The 20,044-nt window shown below is 44.0% G+C and overlaps 1 protein-coding gene across 2 annotated transcripts in view; it reads right to left on the reverse strand.

The window, feature by feature from the left end:
• REL (REL proto-oncogene, NF-kB subunit) overlaps positions 1 to 20,044 on the reverse strand; it is a 31,780-nt gene that overhangs the window by 2,985 nt on the left and 8,751 nt on the right. The window contains exons 3-9 of one of the 2 annotated variants that reach the window (XM_086744033.1): positions 19,884 to 20,032; positions 15,518 to 15,609; positions 5,115 to 5,255; positions 1,471 to 1,575; positions 943 to 1,155; positions 519 to 587; positions 338 to 412 (exon numbers count right to left, since the gene is read on the reverse strand). In XM_086744033.1, the coding sequence (XP_086600159.1) occupies positions 338 to 412; positions 519 to 587; positions 943 to 1,155; positions 1,471 to 1,575; positions 5,115 to 5,255; positions 15,518 to 15,609; positions 19,884 to 20,032 (844 nt within the window). The remainder of the gene's footprint in view (positions 1 to 337; positions 413 to 518; positions 588 to 942; positions 1,156 to 1,470; positions 1,576 to 5,114; positions 5,256 to 15,517; positions 15,610 to 19,883; positions 20,033 to 20,044) is intronic. The other variant, XM_086744034.1, reaches the window with a different exon arrangement.

Raw genomic sequence — 20,044 nt, forward strand, 5'->3', positions numbered from 1 at the left:
GGAGGGAAGGCCAGCAACTGAGCGTACGTTTGAAGGGCTGAGTATCTGAACACAGGGGGGGAAAACAAAATAGGTAGTTATCTAAATTAAGGCTGAAAGCTAGCAATGCTTGAAGATGAAGAAGGTGTAGCCCTCTCCTGCGCAAAGGGGAAGCTGCAGCATGGCAGAGGCTTTGAGAAGAATCTGGAGGAGGCGGCGGAGGAGAGAAAGTAAGAGACTGATACCACTGCTGCCTTGGGAACTTCAGTGCCTCCCTGACAAACGCCCTTCGCCGCAGCAACCAGGCCCTGCTTGTTTCAAACCACTGCCGGACTGGGACACGCATGCAAAAACCTACCTTTCTTAATCAGCTTCCCTTCAGGAGTGACAGTGGAGAACGCAGCGACTTTGGGCCTCTCTGTCGCATTTGATCCTGCGATGGAAAAAAGCATGAGTCGACACGGTACGTTTGTTTTTATAGAAAAGTAACTCCATCTAAACAAGTTTGCTCAAACAAGAAAAAGAAATATTTTCCTTACCGCAGTCCTGGATGAGCTTTTGCCAAGCCAACGTCGATCTCTGCCTTTTTGCTTTGTTGCCATACGGATCTACAGAGGAAGGAGTGGAAGGGAACACGGGTTAATAAAGTTTTTCTTTGATTGAAGTGGTAAAGGAACTTTCTAAAACTTACACTAGTGGCACCGAGTTGTAGCAAGATACATTTAGAGAAAAATATTTCAGACACGATGGCACTAACAAACCAAGACAGTGTTACTATCCATGATTCTTGATATTTTCATTGAAACAGGGAGAAAACTGACTCTCGTTAGTTTTAAAAAAAACAAAAATCTGCTTTGTAGAAGCAGTGTGGTGGAATTTTTACTAATTAAGCTACTGTTCATTATCAACACGAGTTCTGCACTGCGAATGGCTTTTCAGAAACTCAGCTCGTTGGCACCATACCCTTTTCATCCGGTAGGTATCTGAAATCCATGGGTTCGCTGACTTCCTGGTCCGAAGGTCTTCGCAGCTGCATCTTCACCGTGACGGGCTCGGTGATGTCTTTGAGAAACGGCGGCGTTCTGAACACAATGGCAACTTGACGGTGAACGTCGGCTTGTGAGAAGGAACCTTTGGCTTCCCAGTTGTCCAAGACAAATCTGACTTCTATATCATCTAGTCAATTAGAAACAGAAGATGCTTGTTAAGCTGAAGCAGAAAACTGCAAACTTGCAGCAGAAAAAAGGGGGAAGAGGAACAAAGAAAGGAGTCTGACTCAGAATTCAGATGCAAAGTAAAGGGCTCGACTTTAAAAGGCACAGAGTACCTTTCAGAGGTGCTGAGAGCCCTTGAACCCAAAAGCTTTTCTGCCCAGCTATAAAACAAGGCCACTTACACAGGAGTGTGGTTCAGTCCCCCACCTAGACAGTGGCGGTGTCAGCCATTTGGGACAAAGGGAAAGGAAAAAAAAAAAAAATGAGTCAAGATTACCTTTCTGAACTTTGTCACACAGCAGAAATATTTCATCTCCTCCTTTTACGCTTCCACAGTTCTTGTTCACACGACAGATTCTCAACTCTGCTGTGTTGGGAGCTCCTGGAAAGGAACAGGCAAATGTGACAACAAAGCGTTACTGGAACTTAGCTGCTATTGGAGATGAGGTGCTGGGAGTTAAGGCACATGAAGGAAAAGCAACAGCTGGAGGAGCGCGACACCCCGAAATCCACACTAAAGAAGTCACTCCAGGCAATTGAGAAGCAGGGCTTGATTGTTCTGTGATCCTACAGCTCTCGGCACCAGATAGCAGTGCAGCTGTGCCACTCGCTCCCTAACTATTGCAAAGTGATCTCCAAAGACTTCCCCAAATTACGTGATTGTGCTTGGCGCTGCTGCCCGTCCAGCTGTAGAATTCAAAGCAGTTCTCTGAGTGACTCATTACCTGTGACAACCGGGCTTCTCTGGAAAAAGCCGGGCTAGCAAGTCAAGAAAATTCCCCTCTCTGAGCATCATGCTTGGCCATCAAACCTCTCCTCTGTCACCCTCTCGAGGTGGTTGAGGACAGGTCTAGGAGCCTAACGTTCACGCCTTTAACTCCAGGTAGCAGATTTCACACCAAAATGCTCAAAATTCAACTCCAAGCTGTGGCTGCAGGCGGACAGCACTCAACGATAGTTGCGGATGGAGAGCTGCCCCGTTCGGTAGCAGCAGCTTTCCTGCAGGGCAAAGATGGACAGGAAACTACTGCGAGAAAGAAGAGCCCCCTTGGAGCTCTGTGGGCGATGTTACGATTTATTTAAAGAGGCACTAATGTCACCAGATAGTGATTCAGAAGTACAAACAAAGAACAAACAAAGGCCAGAATGGAAGAACTCTCTCTAGCATTTCAAGTTCAGCCCCTGTGCCTATACGCTGTGTTGACACTTTCAAGTACATGAGCACACACCAATTGTCTTCATTTAACATATGAAGTAACTGATGCTCATTTTTCTGCTACTGTCTCTGACCATATTCATAATTTACTGCACCCTCTTCCACCCCTCCAATCAACGGAATCAAACTACGCTGCGCCACGATGTTCTCTCATCTTCTTACATCAAGACCTAAGACATCAAGACATCAACTCCAAGCGTATTTAAAATGCCTGGGAGGATCCAGCTGGTGCCGCTTTGCGACCCAGAAATGCATCCTCCTACCACCGCGGCAACATGAGGCTCCACCACCACAGGCTCCCTGTTTCAGGCACAGAGATGAAATACAAACCCAAAGCTCATGGTGTCACACTCAAATTAAAGAAGAAAAAAAAAAAAACAACCCAAAAACACCAAAGCCAACCTACTGTAGACTCTCAGTTTGAGTCAATTCCTGCCTGATCTTTCATGGTACTGTACAGGTACGCCACGGCACATCACCACGCTGGTAACAGAGCTCCTGGTAACCTCAGGCCAGACCCCAGTTACGTAGTTACTATCTGCAGCCATTACTCTCGTTATTAGGAGAAGTGGGTGCTACGGCCTCACGCACTACATGACACATGCCACCTCACTTGCTGAATGAATCAGAAACTTTCAAGGGAGGGGAAACAAAACAAAACCAGAAACAGTATAGGATCATATGATTAACAGCGTCATTGTGCGTTTTTCGCAGAAAGGGTGAATTACCAACTGCAAGGAGAAGCCTAATTTTACCTTTGTTTCACTTCCATCGTGCTCAAACGGCACTCGGTCTCCTTTTAACAGGTTTTAGGGAAGCTCTCCTAGGCAGGAGTTTGGTGTTTTGTCTTTTAAGGGGAATTTAGAAGAGAGGATAAGGGGATGAACACGAACGCCAGCAGACATGGATGCACGCTCTGCTGTCAGCCCCGGTGCCGGGCAGGGACGCCGAGCTCAGCATCAGCCTCAGAGGGAGACGTTCCCATGGCCTCTGCCACGCTCTGCCGCGTCCCATCTCTCTTGCCCCGCACACACCATTCACCTCCTGCTCCTCGCTCCCCAAAAGCATGTCTCTGCTAACAAATCCCTAGAAAAACAAACTTCTCAGCAAAAATCACATCACTTCCAACTGTGTTCTCCCTAACCACGTTTCTCAGAAACGGTAAACTGCTTTATTTGACTTTTCCCAAGAGTTTTCGGCACGGTAAGATACACAACCTGGGAAATTGCTGTTCAAAACCAGTTAAGCAACCGAGAACAGAAGCTGCCTGTCATCCTGAATTTTATAAACCTGCACTCTCTGCTGATGCGAATGCTTCTGTGTGATGTTCATATTGTTCTTACGTATCTCCACTGTCCAAAGCAGGTGGAGACAACAAAGTGTCAGAAAGTGAAGAAAAGACTAGATTTAAAACATGCAAGCTGATTTTCAGAAAATACCTTTTTTATTTTTATTTTCAGAAAATATCTCAAGAATACCTTTTCGCTCCTGATCTGAACAGAGCTGCAAAAGCTTGAAATCTAATGACTTAAGATTTCCAAGCCCACTGTACTGGATAGTTTTATCTTTTCTCTACAGTGATAACCTGACCGTACCCAGTATGACAGAGCAGGTTTAAGAAGGTTAACTTTTAAAAAAAGCAATTCAGACCTGAAACCACTGCTCCAGCGAAGAGCAGCAGAATTTTTACAATCTGTGGTTGTAGTTATGCACGGTTTTATTTACACCGCTGCTAAGTTACATGGAGGATTTTAGATATCTACAGTGTATCAGGCTCTGCCCACGTACACCCACGCTAAAAAAACCAAGCTTCCCCCACCAGGCACCACTTTAATCTGTCATTTCAGCAGCTTAGCACAGACTGACGTCAGTCAACGCAGACGAGTAATCATGATTTGGCATATTTTTAAATGGCAGCTGAGACATCGCTGCAGATCTTGTACATCAATTTTACCTCAGCCCTAATTACTTGACTGCTACAAAGGTTCTCAATAACACAGCGCACGCAGTTCCAACTTCTAGATGATTCTGGAAGAGACTCTAAAAAAGATCAAAACCACCTGACTTCACACTCGACATTTTCATAGTGGTTACGCTCACATCAACACCGTTCTAACGTCAGCTTTACAAAATGCAGACTTTGTTTTATTCAGTAGGTTCCTCTAAAGTAATGTCTAATTTAAATAATTTGCATGGAAGTACTTTCACTGCAGAAATAAAAGAACACTGCCAAAAAGTTTCCAATTATAAAAAGTTCTTCTGCTCCTCTTCTCCAGGAGAGTCGTCCAGCCCATGCTGAGGGCTGAAATCCTCAACCAAAGCAACCCGACAAAGCCGTACGTAAGTCCAGTTTTGTAGAACATGGAAAACGGTACCAAGAAAGGGCGTTTCACGTACTTCTGCGTGCTCACAGAGCGTGACCAAACATTTCCCCTTTACTTAACTATACACTGAAAATGGCAACCGACCGGGATACCAGAGGGGTATAGAAAAGCGTCAGGACACTTTCCCACTGGTCAGCCAACACCTCACCCTGGGATCATCTTTTGAGACTTGCCACGCGTTAGGCTTGCATCTAGCAGCTCCAAGCCACAGAAGTGACCCAGAGAACTGGCACAGACCTCAGAAACCGGCCTGGCATTTTTCATCCCAAGCAAAAAGAGAAAAAAAAAAAAAAACACACGTTTGACTGAGTTGGTACTTACTGTTGTCATAGATGGGGTTGGAAATCAAAGGAGGAAGAGGTAACGTGTAGTTGCCGTGTTCGTCGGGGAGGAAAGCTTGGAAGCAGAGTCGGACGACGTTGAGATCGTACTCATCGATGTTGTGCAGCTGTTCTTCAGGCACTGAACAGCAGAAGGAAAGACGAGACTGAGGATTAGTCACCAAAACCAGCAGTAATTCTTTAAAAAATATGGGGATGAATCTCTCATCGGTAAAAGAGATTAAAAATCTGCCCATAGTCTCCGCTAGCTTCACGGGTCTGTATGAATAAATTCCTCGTACACAATAAATTATACAGAAGCTGTTAACGCTCTCCCTTCATCAAACAAGGCTAAACTGTCCTAGTTCTCTGCTGTATATTGAATCTGGTTTCCTCACCTTGCCTTCCAGACAAGTTTCATGTATCTATAGCTTAAAACTCATTCCCAGGACATGTTTCTCTCTCATTTGCGCATGATAAAATTTACAAAAGGAATGCCGCTGCCAAAGAGAAATCTTTAACACAAGTCAGTCCTAGGACATAGCTGGAGACTTCCAGCAACAGTGAGAGACTTCTGCTGCACGATATCATTATTTTTGTCTAGAAACCAAGACAGAAAAATAATCAGAAAGCAGTTCTCGGGGCAAGAATGAAGCCGAAATGACACAAACCATTTCCTCTCTCCCAGCAACATCTGTGTCACTTCAGCACCTTTGAGAATAGCAATTAGCGGTGTCGTGCTGGTATCATTGCGTAACACGAGCAGCAAACCCTTGCTGGAAAGGATTCGTTTCCTTACATATTCCTCCCGGCGAAAAACACAGTAAGGCATAACCCATGCTCAGCATTTCAGTTTTGTTCATTCTGGGAGATTCTGGGAAAAGCAGCCCTCTCTGAATTCGATGCTTTCCTGTAAGCTCTGACATTAACTATTCTGTTGACATTCAACGCGAGCAAAATGAGAAACTGATTTAAGTACTGATAATTAAAATAATTTAAAGTGGCACTCTCTTCCAAAATTGTTTGAAGCAGCAGTTCAGCATAGCTAGATACTCCTCGCAATTACCTACAGTGAACGTGTGCCAAGTCAACAGACCACAACCTCTCAAGTTCACTCCTTCCCCTGCCCTTTCGAAGGCCTCTTGCGCGAACAAAAGATGAAACGCGCTTGCGATAAGGCGGCTGGGGATCACGCTGTACTGATTAGATCGCAACGCCCTGACCTTTAACGTTCATCACCAGGTTGGTCTCCACCCTGCCGTGAGTGGGATTCCACAATGCCCACTTGAATGATTTCTTCCTTTCACCTTTCGATAGTGAGAAATAATATATGTATTGAGCTCACAATACTTTCCACTGGCATTTTTAGTCCTTCTTGTGCTCTGAATACCTCAGTTTCTCCTGGTTTCTGCTGCAAAAAGAAACCAAACCAGCTGTCCCTTCTCAAAGAAGTCCATGATCTGCAATGCTTCAAGACAAATACATCAATGAGTACAAAACTAAGCAGCAGCCACACAGGTAACTTCAGAAACGCTGGTGGCCGGGAGAGTTCCGCCAGCGCGCACGTCGCAGGTTGGCAGCTGACTGTATTACCCAAGAGAGCTGGTGGGTGCCCCATCCCTGGAAACATTCCAGGCCGGGCTGGATGAGGCTCTGAGCAACCTGATCTGGTTGGAGATGTCCCTGCTCCTTGCAGGACTTGGGTGGCCTTGGACTGGGTGGCCTTTGAAGGTCCCATCCAACCCAAACCATTCTGTGATTCTATGCAGAGCGAAGTTTTACAATTTAAGGTACTTTGCTAGCTGACCGTCTAACTTAATAAAATACGATCTTTGGAAAACAGGGTTGGATCACACAGTTGTTCAGCCTAACTTCGCTTTGGCGGACTCCGCAGCCTAACTTTCTCTTGATACAGCCTGATTTAGAGAATAATTTTAAAAAAAATTAGCAATTAGCTCCCATTAGCTGCCCACTCTGGCATCAGGGCTTACAGTCGCGTGTTGTACTAGCTGTTGGTGACCATGTGGATCTGGCCAGGGAGCCCGAGCAGTAATCAATTTCAAACCTCTTGGAAATGAAATTGAGCCTAGAGAATCAATACCTTTGTCTACGTCAGCTCACTGTAGACAGAAGCCAAGCACAAAATACGGATCTGGCTTTTGATTCCGAATCAAAAGCGAGGACTTGGGCGTGCAACCAAAGTCTGTCTCTCACAGGTCCAAGCAGCACCAGTCCTGCGCCGCGTTTCCCACAGGCGCAGCAGCCTCTTCCTCAGAAACAACTAAGAGCAGACTTAAAGCTTAAGAGAACTCTATAAAAGCAAAAATACACTAGACACGGAGAAAATTAGTAATGCTCATGTTCAAATTACATCATTTCCTACGCTACGAACTTTCGCAAATTCCCAATAAATCTATTTAACCACCTGAGAGAGGAAAGGTGGGGTGTGCCCATAATGGTGAGAAACAGAATTGGTGTATACAGCTCATCGTACTACAGCAAAAAAAACACTGCTCCTCATTTGCATGTTCTTGTAAATGATTTAATACAATTTTTAAAAATCTGTCATTTGAAAGAGGAAGTGCTCAGTCAAGACTGATTCCTCTGGAGCTATTTTTAACCAGATGAGAAGAACACAACAGAGCAAAAAAGGAGAACAAGACAGCTGCAACTCCATGACACGCTTGAAAAATACATAGAAGCTAGATTCCATTTTCGTATTAAAAAAAAAAAGCGCACGGCTTTCATCAATTTCAAAACATATTTCATTCCTGCCTGAAAGACAATCACCCAAACAAAATTAAATATTGTTATTTTTCACAAACATCTAATTCTGCTCCCTCTGAAGTCAATTTGAGAGTAGCCACTAACTCCAACAGATGTTGACTTACACTTAAGAATATTAAAAGCAAACAAAACCAAGGCAGACAAACCCACTGACTAATGCCTGGAGGATGGTCGTGTCACTCGCTGTTATTTCGCCAACTTCTGTACAGCAGAACAACAGAGAGGGTTAAACCTGACAAACCTGAAGTTGTTAAAAGTTGAGAAACGCTGTTGAAGATTTTGGGAACAGGGAGAGAAGAGGAGTAGCCACCCCGTGAACCTGTGCAAGCTCCACACGAGCAGCTCTGCTGAAACCAGTGGCATTACACACGTGAAGTAAAAAACGTCGCACGACGCAGATACCGTAAAAAAAAAAAAAAAAAAAAAGGCTCAAACATGACACATGAATAAAAGGAAGTAGTGCTCTGTTTTTGGCAAGCGTTCAACTTCCTCTTCTGACTGCTTCTCGCTGTGTGGTACCACACCTCACGGCCTCCATATGAATCCAACCAAAAGAGCTGGAATCCAACCAGCAATCCAGGTATGTGCCTGTGATGGCCCAAGCTTACAAAAAACTAGCGTTAACCTGGCAGAAATTAATTTTCCGTAGTTCTCTACGCAAACAGGAGTACATGAAGGGTGTTTGTAAGTACAGCTCTTTTACAAGGGGACGAAGAGCTTTCCAAGTAACACTCAGCAACACAAACACATAGAAATGAAAAGAATATTTTAAAAGAATTAAAATTCTAAGTTAATTATGGAACAAGCTGCCAAAAAATCCACAAAAACACCACTAGCACAATGGAAAAAGAAAACTTAGCAAGATTCTGGCAATAGGATTTAAAAAATGGTATCTAGCGTTGCAACCAAACCTGGGAAGTATTAGCTGTTCAACCTGAAAGGGGCTAAAATAACCAGTAAATTCTTTATAAATCTGTTTACAACTCTTCTGAAAGAAACGTTGATTCCCCAGCTTAAAAAAGAATTATCGTTAAAGTAATTCTCTAATCCATAATCCACTATCAAGGGAAGAGACTGATCGAGTCCCAGCGCAGGCACAAAAACACCCCACGCCAGCTAATCCAGGAACTCCTTCCCACCCCAGCCGGCTAATCCGAGCAGCTCACGCAACACAGGCAACAAGGTTTGGGCTGTCCCTGCCTCAGGGATTTAGGTCACTGCAATCCAGAGATGCTCCGCTGGGTTTCTGCTGAATGAGAGAACTCTTGGATTTGCTTCTGTAACACAGAATCAGAGACTTTCCGGGTCCAAGCCACCAACACGCAACTCCAAGCTCAGACACAAAATTAAAGCTGCTAATAAGATCTGGCCTCCTATTTGTCCCAGTTTATTAATTTCTACTGGGTTTTTTTTACTATTTTAACAGTCTTCAACATCCAGAAAGGCCCAGAAAATACCAGTGATCTGATGAAATTACTGGGGGATTAAGGGCTCTGATGTTTACTCATAAGGTGATGCTACAGGGAAAGTGAAAGTTTATTCTGAACACTAACACCGAAGAGAAATGATGAAGTGTTTGGTTTTTTTTTGACCGATAACGCGACACCTGATTAAATAGCAGATTCTTCATGTACAGCCCTCCACCCATCTTCTAGACTAATGATGTCAGAAGCTTCTGGAGTGGGTGGAGTTGGAAGTACTGTAGCATCTAAACTTAACCTGCATGGAAACTTCCAGGGCAAATGATGCGGCGTGACACATTCAGAGGGGGCTACGCTGAGAAAACCAGTTTACCCAGCAAAGGGACATCTTGTGACCTTCCCTCCTCAACGAGGGGCCGCGGGGGCATATGAGCCACGCTAGATCTCAAACAAAGAGAATGACCTCCCACAAACAACACCACTTCACCAAGGAGACCGCTGAGGAACACACATCATTAATAATGACCATGAGCTGTATTCTGCCTTTTCTCTTACGCAGATGATGGGTTTTAATTTAGGGATATGCTGGGCGCTGGCTTTCATTTAAGCGATGACACAGAGGTGGTTTGCCTCAAGTGTTTTGCTCCTGGGGCACTAAGATACCCCCCTTAACCCCAAGACCAGCTGATCATTTTAACTCAGTCTAAGCTTGCTGCACAAGCCTGGCTCTGCTCAACCTTCACTTCCAGCGCTACTCTTAAACTGGGACTAGCTCTCCTGGGGTGAATCAGACAAAGGAACTGGTCCAGCTCAAAACTAACTTGCCAGAAGAAAAGCTTTGTTCTCAGTCAGTCGGTGGGAAAGGAAAGGCTGCCCCTTCCAGGTCTGGTGCTGATTTATGCCAGCTTCAACCAGTCCGGGAAATCAGGCGCAAGTCACAGGTCCCTCTCAGCACCTGGGAGGTGCAGTTCAGATTCAATTTACTCCCCCGAGCCCGTGCCCGTGCTGCAGCCACAGTTGTGACCGTGTAGCTATGTGGCAGCTGGCCTTAGGAAGGGCTACAGCAGACAAGTCACACAGCACACACTAAATCGCCCAAGTATTTGACTGGTGTCTCCTGTAGCTGAACCCTACGCAGCCAAAAAGCACCTCACCAGGAAGTTCAATGCTATATTTGCTGTTTCTAAGCGAGCTACAATCATACAAAGGAAAGAGCAGGTAAGTCCTGGTGTACTATTTGTCTCTCGCTGCCAAAAGCGGAATATCGTGCTCTCTTTGTACCTGGGCTTCAGCAACCGGACGCACAGTACCGGACGACAGGCCAGGATGTTCAGCTACACATCCAGAGGCATAAATACCACCTACTAGCACTTGCTGAGAGGCAGAAGCTGGGAACAAGGGGAAGGAAGGACCATTGCAGCACTACGTTTCTTCTGACAAGGCATTGCCTGGTTTATACCTCTGTGATCCACGAAGAGGTAACCTTCAATCCGTTCTGCGCAAAAGAAGAAACCTTTGCACGTACCTCGAAATGGAATACCCACCAGCAACACTCTAACCTTAAAAAAGCAAAAACTCAAGGGGTTGATTAGTGCCAGTGACCGTAAAATTCAGATGCTAACCTACAGCCAATAAATGCCCACACTACCATGGCTACATTTCCCTCAAACATCTTTCAGGCTGCTTCAGCACATGGAAGTGGCATCATTCCTGTTTTACAGAACGAGGACGCGCAGGGAAGGTGAACGGCCTGACCTCACAGAAAAGCCAAGGGATAAACCGGGAATACAAACTACAACTTTCAAAACTCAGTCTTTGCTTTCTCTTTGCTCTTTGCTTTCTCTGAATCTGGGTTTCTTTCCTGTTTTAAGTTTGATCTTCCTTTTAGCTTAATATAAAAATTTCAGTGTGAACAGCAAGAAGCATTTGCACGAGGAACGAAAGAACTAAGAGCTTTCCAAAGGTAAAAGCTAAGCTTATGTTATGATCAGGACATTCCGCTTTCCTCAAGTAGATTTGCTCTGTGCCTCTTAAAAAGCTGGCAACTCTCACTCACCAACATTTTCAGCTTGAGAATTTAGTCAAGGGAGGGGGTTACACATCTGCTTTAATTTAAGGACAGAAAGTTTAAAGTTTATTTTAACACCTGGGGCATTCATTACAGAGGACTCTGATGTTTTCCACTTTCAAACCATTCCCAACCTGTGAATTTTTGCTAAGAGTCATCTTTTGGTTCATAACATTTTGGTTTTTTGCTCACATAACCAGTGGCCCGCAGCAAGTGGGCTGAAGAGGGGGGATCCTGGTTAATTCAGCCGATGTGGGTGAGCAGCGTCGGAGGAGCGGGGAGGGGTCTTGCAAGCGCAGGGACCAGCAAGGGAAGCTGCGGAGAGGGTGACTGGGTGCGTAGGCAGGAAGCGAGCGCCAGTGGTGTGGGGACGAGCCCGGGCGCAGCGCGGAGGCGGCGTGCATGGGGGGGTGTCGTGGAGATTGTGACGAGCGTGAAGGCAAAGCGGGGTCAGCTGCTCGCGGGCGGAAAGGGGAAACGGCAAGGGAAAGACTGCGGAGGCAAACTGAGCTGAATGAGTTGTGGGGTACAGGGGAGAGCCTAAAAATTAATTAAAGGGTTATTAGCAAAAGCAATTACAAAAGAACAGGAACCTTAAGCATACGTCAAGCTCCAGGGAAAGTCAATTTATAACCTCTTGATCAACAGCCTGAAATTTGGCAATTCTCTGGGCTCCTCACCCTGAGACAAGCCTAGGGTTTTCATGCTGTCGCTCATTTGGCTAGAAAAAGGTTAGTCTTCTGCAGTAGTTCGCTAAGTACAATATTCCCCTAAATTTTAAGAACCCATTTAGGGCTTTTCCTCATTGATAATTAACTTGAGTTGTTATTAACTCAATTGTTGTCTCTATGTCAAGTCACACCCACCCACAATAGCTCTTAACTGAAGACCAGCTCTTCTTTTAATTTGAGTTGGCTGTACATCAGACAATCCTTGGGAAGACAAGGATGTGGCACAACTCAACAGCTACTAAAAGAAAACAAACACCCTAGAAAGCAGACATGGACCAGCTCCACTGGAGGAGTAACTCTGCTCCTTCAACGCTCTGCTATTTATATCATCGTCACGCCAAGGAGTCCTAGTTACACGTTAGGCTGCCACTGCAAACCATTTCCTTGGAATATTTTTGTCTCTTCTTCTCAGGAATAAGAGACAAAAGAGATTTCTAGAAGAGCTTATGAAAGGACAAAAATAGATGGGATGTACCTTGTGAACACAGCAGACCATGAACGTGTCCAGAGATGGCGTGGCACCAGCGACTCTCAAAGAAGGCTAACGCAAGAGGAGCGGCCCGAGTGCAAGTTATCTGACTTGCATCCTAGTGAATGCAGGCAATTTGTACAGCCTGTACGAAACTTAACGAGGGATAAATGCTGCCAGTTAACAGATGGGAATTCATAGCGAAACAGCCTTACAGGTACGCTTGCAGAACGACTCAGGTGCAGAGAGAGAGCTCCAGGTAGGCACACGGCATGATCTGCAAACACCAACTTGTTAACATCCAGGAGTTCAGAGGGAGACACCAGTTGCTTCACCAGTACAGGCAAGAGCGCTGGAGAAAGCGATCTTAAAACCCACACACCTTGACCAAGCAACTTCCCACTCTTGCTGATTACAACCCTTGTTCAGTGTGCGTGGAAGGCGTGGAGGAGGGATGACACCGGAGAATTTGTGTTAGGGCTCACTCTCCCTTCGCCATCCCAGTTGTCTGTGGCATCTGAGCTTCCCCAGAAGACGACGGCCCCTTTACACAAAGAAGTTCGAAACACAACTTCACAGACCCACGCCTTGCTATTACTTCATCCCTTACTGACATGACAAGTAATAGAAAACAAGATACGCTGGCAGGCTGGAGGCATCTTCTGTCTTTTAACAGGGTCAATACTGAACCTCTGCCCCGAAAGGAGACTCGGGACAGAAACAGTTTGACCGTTCTAGCAGAAGGTGGGAAAGAAAAAGAAAAGAACAAACAACTCGCAAACACCCTGAAGGCTTGTTTTTAGTTCCATGAAATTTCTTTTATGATGTTCATGTAAGAAGCGAGTAACACTAACTTGTGACCTGCTTACGGGATGCACCTACCTCCGAAAGGTCTCTACATAGAAAAGTCAGATGCCTTTCTGAAGAGGCAAATAAAGCACAAGCCTAGATAGATACAATACAGCGTGTGCAGTCTTGGAGAATGCAGTGATACTCTCCTGACCTTAAAAAACAAACTAAATTCATACATAAAACTTTCAATCTTATCAAGCAGCGAACATTACGGTGACTGCTGCTAATGAAACTGTTTTCATCAACTAAGCACACATATAAAAATATTTCTGTCACTAATCCTGTTTTATGAGGCCTCATGCCTACGACTTTCTGGGCTCCGCTTAGCGTGGGACTGCCCTGGGGCAGGGCTGGAGGCCATTCTCAAGCAGCTCCTGCTTTGCGCTGACACGTTAACAAGTGCCAAAAGACAATAACGCCGACTGGGGATTGCCAACAGCCCCTTCTCAGCACAAACCCTGCTGAGAGCAGGGTGCTGCCCTGCGTGCCACCCAAGCAAGGCTCTCCTCTGCTGCTGGACTGACGGAAAGCAGCCCAGGATCTCCACTGATGCCACCAAGCACAACCTGCTGTAATCACCCAAAAATGATTAGCGAATTTGCAGTGTTCTTTTACTGTATGGCATCAGGAGAAAACGTCAGCTCCTTTTTTATTTATGGAGTAAAGGAAAGCCAAGAGGGCTGAACAGAAGAGTTCTTTTTTTTTTGTTTGAAATCAAGGTAGAGCTGGCTGAGTCAATGTAACAAAACACTTAAACTATTTAAACTCTGCTGATAGACTAAAATCTTGCAAAAACAGATGCTGTTGTGTGCATATATTATCAGAACAAGGATAAGTTAGATGGACCATCAACTTGACTCCAAACTGCTGTTCTAAAAACCTAAGTGACCTAAAACACTTCTCACTCTGTAAGAAGTTCAACATGCTTATTTTTGTCCCAATTCAGGGACACACATTTTGAAGCCAGCCAGAAATCCAGCTCTCTAAGAAGGGTCTTACCTGAATTTAGCAAGACTTCTGTGGGTATTTAAAAAAAAAAAAAAAAAAAAAAGTATTTGGAGAATCTCCAAGCTCTTGCCACACTTAAGCAAATACATGACTGCATTAATAATAACGTTTAGCTAATAGTTCAGGGGGTTTTATGCTTTTCATCCAATTCCCTCCAATTGTGCCTGCATGCCAAAAGCACTGGTCCCGCTCCAGTCAGCTGCGTGTTCCCCACTCCCTCTGGGTACTGAACTCGGCGATGACGCGGCTGTGAGATGAATTGGTTTAGCAAGTTGATCTGAGGGGAAACCACTTTTTTGGTTTTTTTTTTTTCACAAGTTGGTTTTCCATTGGAGCAACTTGCTGAGTCCGTTCACAGTACAGCCACACAGGCTCTGTATCTGGTGTGAGGAAAGTAGTAGGAGTGTGTGACCAGGCATGGAGGGAAGAGCATGGTGACTCTTTTTGAGAGCAGCCTACAGATCAGCTGTCACATAAAACTACAGCCCCTGTGTCGGCCTGACAGGTACAGTTCTGCAGCAGCACAACCTGTCTCAGACTTGATCAAGACTAACACTGCTGGTGAGTTCTTGAGTGCCTGTCCCAGCTCCCATGCTGTAAAATCAAGCGAGGGGCAGCTTCAAGGAGTCTGTCAGCTCCCTGAACTGGCTGGGGGAGGGGCCACAAACACAAGCGTCGCAAGAGAAGTGATGGCATGTTGGCAAGCTAGATTTGTATTGGTTTAAGTTGTTGCAGAGTTACTGAGATATCTGTACAAGTTTCCAGGGAAGGCGGCTGCTGCTGTTCCATTGCCTCTGTCCAAGCAGCAACTCACATTGCTGCTAGGGATTTAAAAAAACAAAAGAAAACCAACCACAAAACATAAAAGGGGCAACTATCCAAATAGATTCATCATGTGATGACAGTAAAAAAAAGCCTAGGAGGGACACAGAAGGGGAAGAGTGCTTCCCAAAAAAAAAAAAAAATTTTTTTTTTTTTTTTTTAAAATGAAGCTCCACCACAAACGTCAAGGCAGGACAAACAAAACACCACCGCCTTGCAAAGTGAACCAGCTAAGTTCCTACTCACCATTGAAAGGGTTTATCTTCTTCGAGATTCGTAAAGAAATTGATTCCTTCAGGTCTTTCTTCTTCACACACTGAATGCCCAAATTCTGAAAACTGAAGCACATGTGGCAGGATTTCAGCAACTAATAAAATCTTCAGTGTAGAATATTACATAAATTATTTGATGTTGACTAGTGTGATAACATACAGTGTAAGAAATGAGAGGAAAAAAGCTTATTTTGAGAAGGATGTAAAAGATCTGAAGAGCAGGGATGCCATTTTTTTCTAAAATAAGAGCAGAAACAGAAGTGAAAAATACTAAAGTAAAATCCTAAAGAACTTATATTCTTTATTAAGAATATATATTTCTATATTAAAAATTGTTACTCCATAGTAAACCTACAGTGATTAGAACTTAGATACTCCATTTCAGGTACTTTAAAGTGACAATTATTTTTGTTATCAATAAACCTGCTGATTTGCATTAGGTAAGGATTTGCCCTCCTGCTTTTATCAGGGAATGTAAATTTCAAACAGTATTTTAAAAGTTGTTTTTTTTTTTAAACAAGTCTAAACAGCTTTTAAAAATCTCACGTAGTTATGGAACAGTTCTGAAGAGCTGCAGCTCTTCCTTATTTGCATAAGAGCGCAGGTCACCCCGATGCAGGAGGTGGGGGGAGTCCCAAGCGAGCTGACTCTTTCCCACATGGAAAAACCATGACATCATCAAAGCTGAGTGGATGTAAAGCAGGAAGTAAAAAAAATAAAAATAAAAAAATAATCTGCGTTTCATGATGTTACAATAAACTCAGAAGCTAGGTCGTGCCAGCAGGCACCTTCCTCCAGAAGTACCGGCAATTTCCCTTCCTTTGAAACTCCACAAAAGTTCTTTTGCTTTAGCTGTGCCTAAAAAACCACCTTAGTGCACCTAAAGACACTCCTTGCTCCTGCCAGCACTCTCAAGACTAGTTCTACATTCTAAAGTGCTCTGAACAAAACAATCCTAGCACAATGTTAAGTTTAATTTCCCTAAACTCCCCTGCCTGCGTCCACTACGCTCTGTCCAGAGGTTCCCAAATCCTCTGTGACCAGGCTCCACTTCCAGAACCTTTATTTCCTAGAGGAATGCATTACCTTCCTTTTGAACCTGAACATGATACAGTGACCTAGAGGAAAATAAAACGCAGTAGCATCTTATAATTCACTCAAGTCCTTTGGCTTCGTATTGTGGCTGCTGACATTCAAGATCTGCACTGTACCTCGATGAGCAATCCTATTTCTGTCTTCCCTTGTAGGTAGTAGTTTTTTTAGGGCTTGATCACAGCACATTTTTTTTTTTTCCTCCTATAAAAACCAGTCACTGTATTTCACAGACTCACTCTGAAGCACATTTCAAGTCCATGAACAAGCCTGGTTCTGTATTACACCCCCGAATTGCTGTCTGGCAGTCCCAGGTTCTCCAGCCATCCACCATCAGCTACAGATACGAAGCACGCACGCATGAAGAACCAGCAGTGAACAAAAGCCCTACCCAGCTGTGCAAGGGCTGACAGCCATCACTCCGCACCTTTCAACCACTGCGAATGAAGCCGCTCATGGAGAGAAACTAGGCTTTCAAGCACCCTGTAATTCTCAGATTATAAAAAAATTTGTTAAACGTGCGCTGTCACAGTGAAAGTGGCTATTTAACTCTCGTAGAGGGCAGGAGCAGAGGAGAAACTGTTGAGAACCTCAGCAAGGCTGTGGGGTTTCACATCAACACTAGCTGACAGGAAGCAAGCAAGGTAACGAGGAGAGAGAGAGAGAAGTAGGAAGAGAAAAAATATGAAAGGCATTTAAAAAAAAATGAAAAACTGTAAAAAAAACTATAATTCACATAGAAAGCAAGCTAGGAAGTAAAAATCTGAGTACACAGGCAGTCACACACACTCCAACACTCATATTTTTTCCCTTGATGTTTTGGCCAGGGAGGGCTCTGATCAAGTTTAGGCAGCAGCACAAAAATAATTGTACAGGCAGAACAAAACACTTTGTTCAACCGGAACTACGTGGGGAAACTTTAAACAAGCAGAGAGCAGCGTAATTAGTCAGACCAGCCCAAAATCTGGGATTAATAATTCCACCTCTGATGAAAAAAAAAAAAAAATTTTAGATTTTTGCTCCAGAGTAAACAGCTGGAACCACTACCAAGAGAGGACATCTCCTGCTCACTAGTATTGTATTAGGCTTTTCTTCAACATGGACTCAAAGAGAAGAATGTGAAGACTGAGTCACCGGCCACAAAAAGGAAAACGACTTTAAACATCCAGATCCAATTATGGATCATACTGTTCTTTCATCTTAAAGCAACCAATGATTTGTTAAAAAAAAGTGAGTGTACCGATGCTGGAAACATTTCAAAGAGAATGTTTTGAGCCTCCTCCCATCAAAATCTCCAATGTCAAGTTCAACTGAAGCTCCCATGAAGTTTCACATTATCAGTAAAACAAAAGTAGCCCACTTACTATTTCGTAAGAAACTGAGAAGCTCAGAACCTAATGATACCAAGAAGAACTGATGGATATAGCAAACAATCACAAGTGCCTCAAATGAAATGGAGACACAGCATTGTGTCAAACAACAGGATTCGACGCACACGTATAATAGAGATGAAATAAAAATTTGCAAATAAATATTTGCAGACCATCCTAGTCCTTTTTGGCATTCCATCCTGTAAGGGCCTCTCTACAGACTCGCCTTGTGCAATAAAACGCCAAGAGGAAAAACAATCATCAGTGCCTTCCTGCACCCGGTGAACGTAATACATAACCAGAAAAGGTGTTAAGCAACTCGGCTTTTTTTTTTTTTTGCTTCGGATCAGAAGGCACAGAGCTGAGAGTAGGAAGTGGGCTGGGTGAGAACGGCAGACATCCTCTGACCCTGGGGGAGGAAGCTGGATTTGAGCAAAGGGGAAGCTGGTGAATGGATGGCCAGAGAAGGTGCAAACGTCCCTTAACAGTCTAAGATATTTGCAACTGCCTTTTGGACAACATGAAGGGCAACTCTATTCGCAGGGAAGATGATGAGATGGAGGTTACAACAATCAAGATGGAAGGAAAGTGCCTGAAGGGACAGCACTACCTTTCAAGAGAGGTATTACAATGGGGAAAAAATTAGAGGAATTACATTTACTAATCCTTTTCTACCATGTGCCAATTAGGACAGCATTGTGAACAGATCTAAAAACAATAAAATAATAAAATTGTTGGCATGTGTAACAGCAAAAGTACAGTTAACATGCTACGTGCCACCTGAATACGTCTGCAGCACATTCATGATCACTTGAGCCTGGGCTGTATGAAGAAGCATCTCCACTATTACAACTGTTTATTTCACCACCAGGCAATCATCGTCTTCAAACAGACCGTGTCCGAGTTCTCGCCTTTAATAGTGCTCTACTGACTAAACCCACAGAAACGCGGAGTAATTTCACTAACATCAACAGAATCACATCAGCCTGAGAGCAGTGCGTAAGAGCTACTTACAGACTGAAATATTTACCTTCTTTTCTTTCCAGCTCAGTTATGTTTACCCCAAAGCAACAGCCTACTTCCAGATTTACTACATCGCAAACTGTGAGCCACAAACAGCTTGTCAATTCTAAATTCCCCGCTCCGGCAGTAACTACTCAACATTTGTTGCAGTTCATTCTGCTTTTACTGTATTACATCAGACTTGGTAAACTTACAACTTAGGCCATCAAATACAACTGTATTTTAGATATTCTTAACATCCTTCTGAATAGCACCGAGAAACTGAGCAGAATCTATATATTTTTTTTTTAAAAAAAGTCCCCAACCCTAACAAGCAGCAACAACAGTGACAGCCACTAACATGCTTCTAGACGCGTCACAACCATTCTCTTCTAAATGACATGATACTCAGCCAGTACAAACTTTCTCCACCGGTTTCCAGAAGGTCCAAATATAACCCCCATGGAAGATGTGAACTTCCCTAATCACTGTGAAGTATTAATTCTAATGTTGTTGTTACCCATTCTATTACCCATCATCTTCACGTGTCACGCTCAAGAGTAAGAGGTGTTATTGAACAAGAGTGAAAAAAGCAAACCAGTGGGAGAAAGGAAAAGACGAGACACTGGGAGAATGAACAAAGGAAAGAAAAGGGTGAAAGGAAACGAACAGGATCAAAGATGTCCAAGGTGTGTGTGAAGTATGGAAAAAGAAGAAAATACTTCAAAGAGAAGTTATTCTCTGAGATGGATTAATAAACCTCAGCAAAGACAGCACACTAACTGCCCTTTTAATCACTACTCAAGAGTTTTAAAACACAAGATTAGCAAATCACTCGCATAAGTAATTGAAATCCCAAGCAACACCATTACTCACGACAGGACTCGTCGTTCTGGCCCAAACTCTGCTTCGTAGTAGCCGTCTCTGCAGTCTTTTCCAACCAGATCATGAGGGTGTGGCTTGTAGGGCTCATTCTTCGTTACCAACGTAGTTCTTATTTTGACTTTTCCAAAATAGTTCAGAATCTACAAAAAATG

This window comes from Chlamydotis macqueenii, chromosome 3 (genome assembly GCF_036417535.1).
Source record: "Chlamydotis macqueenii isolate bChlMac1 chromosome 3, bChlMac1.mat, whole genome shotgun sequence".
In the NCBI taxonomy this organism is placed as follows: Eukaryota; Metazoa; Chordata; class Aves; order Otidiformes; family Otididae; genus Chlamydotis; species Chlamydotis macqueenii.